The sequence below is a fragment of the Limulus polyphemus genome, unplaced genomic scaffold (genome assembly GCF_000517525.1).
Source record: "Limulus polyphemus unplaced genomic scaffold, Limulus_polyphemus-2.1.2 Scaffold2488, whole genome shotgun sequence".
Classification (NCBI taxonomy): Eukaryota; Metazoa; Arthropoda; class Merostomata; order Xiphosura; family Limulidae; genus Limulus; species Limulus polyphemus.
Genome location: NW_013668098.1, coordinates 116325 through 119735, shown reverse-complemented (window position 1 = coordinate 119735; position 3411 = coordinate 116325). Strand labels below are relative to the sequence as shown.

The window sequence follows — 3411 nt, the reverse complement described above, 5'->3', positions numbered from 1 at the left end:
GCATGTACATTAAACATGTATAGATGAAACATCCAGCCATTTAAAAACTTAAATTCACAAACACTACATATTTTGTATCCTTAAGCCAACAGTTCTGAAGAAAGTACTGAGGCATGAATATCTTACAAATTATGGATTGTAAAATTAATTTAAGTTTGTGTATATGCTATATAAACAATTTCACAAAATTATATGAAACATGGAAGGAATACTAAAGTTAATATATATATAGGTTGAACAAGTCAGAGTAAAAAACAACATTCAAAATAAATATACCTCGATAAAAATGCCGTACGAAAATATGAAACAACCTTAAGCAAGTCCACTTTAAGCACTTGGGAATGGACGTAACATTCACACAAAATCAGATAAGTAAAAACAGCTGCTAGTTATTTAGTATCTGGATACAAATCATATATAAACAAAGAGAAATATATATATCAAATCAATAACTAATTTTAGTCAACACACCTGTTTTGCTCTTTCTACTATTTCTTCCTGTGAGCCAATAGTGGAATCGTAAACAGCTGACAGAGAATGCTGTCTTGTTGTAAACCTATTTGGAAGGTTTTGAAATGCTGTAGGGCTGGACTTGGGAGGTTTTGAGGATCCATGGGATATTGATAGTGCTGTTAAACTAGGCCTAGATGTAGTTGGTGTGTGTCCAGTAGCTGATATTGCAAGTCTTGAGGAAGAAGATGTTAACTGACTAGATGAAGTGAAAGATGCTATAGTCTTCGGCTGGGATCCAAGGTCACCTGCTCCTGGACGCCCTAGTTTTACAATATATTAGTAAGATTATACTATTGCAAGTAAATTAAAAATGTGTAAATCAATTAAGGGCATTCCTCTCACAAATCCAATATAATTCATAAAGTAAAATGTACATGTAAAGCCTCAATCATGGCTAATAGAAAAAAATAGGACTATCTATGTCAAAGAAAAAAACTTCACAATAGTGGCTTATTTTCACTATAAAACTTGGGTAAAAGTACCAAAATAAGAGAGACCTTAATAAGATACCCAATGGTGATGTAATCATGAATGGTTTATGATTTTCAGTTATTATCTACAATAGTATATCAACAGTTACATTTGCACAAATATATATATATTTTATGTTAACACCACACTAGTTAGTCTTACTTTAAACACCATGGCTATAAGGTATAAAAATATTACTTACAGAGGTTTAGAATATACTAATATTTAATTGAAAAGAATCAGTAAATAGCTATAATTCCACAGAAATACAAATTTCACAAGACGTCAACAAAATTAACTGGATTTATGTATTAAATTAGCTTTAAAAATTAAGCAGCTGATAGAGAAATACTATAAAACCCACATATGCTTTAAACTATTGATTTTTATCAAGTAATACTCAGCAAGTCATCTACAGAAAGTATGAGAGTTTATATCTAAAGAATACATAACCATTAAGTGAAACTTTTAACTACTCAGCAAGTCATTCTGCAGAAAGTATGAGAGTTTATATCTAAAGAATACATAACCATTAATTTGAAACTTTTAACTACTCAGCAAGTCATTCTGCAGAAAGTATGAGAGTTTATATCTAAAGAATACATAACCATTAAGTGAAACTTTTAACTACTCAGCAAGTCATTCTGCAGAAAGTATGAGAGTTTATATCTAAAGAATACATAACCATTAAGTGAAACTTTTGACTACCGTTGTTGGCAGAGTCAGAAGTATACATTGGGTACAGAGTTAGAAAGATTTTATTATAAGCAAGAGAGGATCATGGGCCCTATGGATATGAATGGGTCAAGGTGTATTTGGTAGAACTTTCCTATAACCAATATTGATAAGCTTCTTCCATACCTCCGGTCTTTTTAATAAATGTCTATAATTCCCCCTGATATTCCTGTTGGACATGCTTATAAACAAAGAGAAAGAAGCAAATTCCAAACTACATAAATCAGTTTACTGTCTGTTTTCTTTTTACTGGTAAAACCCAATACTTCACTGACTCAGCATGGGCTCGGTCCCTGGGACCGACCTCATAATCATTTTGTGCTTGTTATAGTTTTCATACTATAACTTTTAAATTAGTGAGTGTATGTTAATGAAATAACCTACGTCAAGCAGCAAACAAGTACAAAGGTCATAACTAGAAGAGATAATTGTTTGCTTTACTTCTTTATTTACTCATATATTTTTTAAGAAAAATAAGCTTAAGAACTTATTTCTAAATAGCAATAATCTATATACATATATATAATGTATAATAATTGAAATTTGACTGTATTTTACAAAATACTATACTAAAACACAGCCAAGACAGGCTCTGTGTAAAGACTAAAGGTCAGTTTTATATTATTGGATAACGTAATATGGGTGCACGTGAGCCACGTCATTGTAACTTCTGTATTGTTAGCCAGGCATGGCTGAAAGGTCAATATAAACATTTATATTTTTGTGTTATTGTTTTTATTCTAGAACAAAGGAGGCATAATTTATATTTATTTCCTAATTTTTTATGGTGGTTACAAGATCGGTCAAACATATCAAACCGGTACAGAGATATGTTAGTGAAAATAACAGATACATTACATGTTCTTAAGAAACATTTGATAACTATCTGGACATAAAGATTTTGCATGTGAAATTTGAAAATCGTCTGATGCATGAAAGTAATTTTAATCTTAAAAATGAAAATTACTTTGCATGTTGGATAGGCAACATGGGGAAAAAAAGGCATGAGAGAATCATTGCTAAACAAACCTTAAGACTTAATAATAAAAAAAATTGATATTTTGTGTATGAAAGCATTGTAATTTTTACTGATAATCTGCCAGGCTAAGCCTTTTAAAATTTCACACGTGGAGGATATGAAACGAAATACTTTTTTTAGGTTTTACATATACAGTTGAATAACCAAAAAATCATAAGTTACTATATTAATACCATAGAATTCCATTATAATTTATCAAGCTTAGTAACGAAGCTGTATTTTGGTCTAAAAAATATGAAATTTCTACCTCCTTGAAATCTTGGTTCAAAAGAACGAGATGGCATTCTAACACATGAAATTAGCTGAGAAAACCACTAGGGGGACATTCTGAGCTTTCAAATGATTATACACGTCATATATTGAAGTAAGGGAATATAAGGGACTGTTTCTAAAAATGGAAAGAGGTGAGTGGAGCCATTGTGTTTGAATCAGTACATGAATGATATCTCAGCAAATATAAAAAGAGGTTCTTATTTTATATTCCAGCTTTTCAGTATCAGTAATTTGGGTTCCTAATTCATACAAAACTATAAACTTAATATTTTGATATCATAAACACCTAATTTGAACCATACCATGTGATATACAAGAATTGATGTTTAACTTATTTTTAATATTTCATCATCATCATCATAGACAGCAGTACATCGATA

General features: G+C 30.5%; 1 protein-coding gene across 1 annotated transcript in view; it reads right to left on the bottom strand.

The window, feature by feature from the left end:
• Window positions 1-3411, bottom strand: part of LOC106467099 (helicase domino-like) — a 94605-nt gene that overhangs the window by 57933 nt on the left and 33261 nt on the right. The window contains exon 4 of the mRNA XM_022395218.1: window positions 472-773. Within this exon, the coding sequence (XP_022250926.1) occupies window positions 472-773 (302 nt within the window). The remainder of the gene's footprint in view (window positions 1-471; window positions 774-3411) is intronic.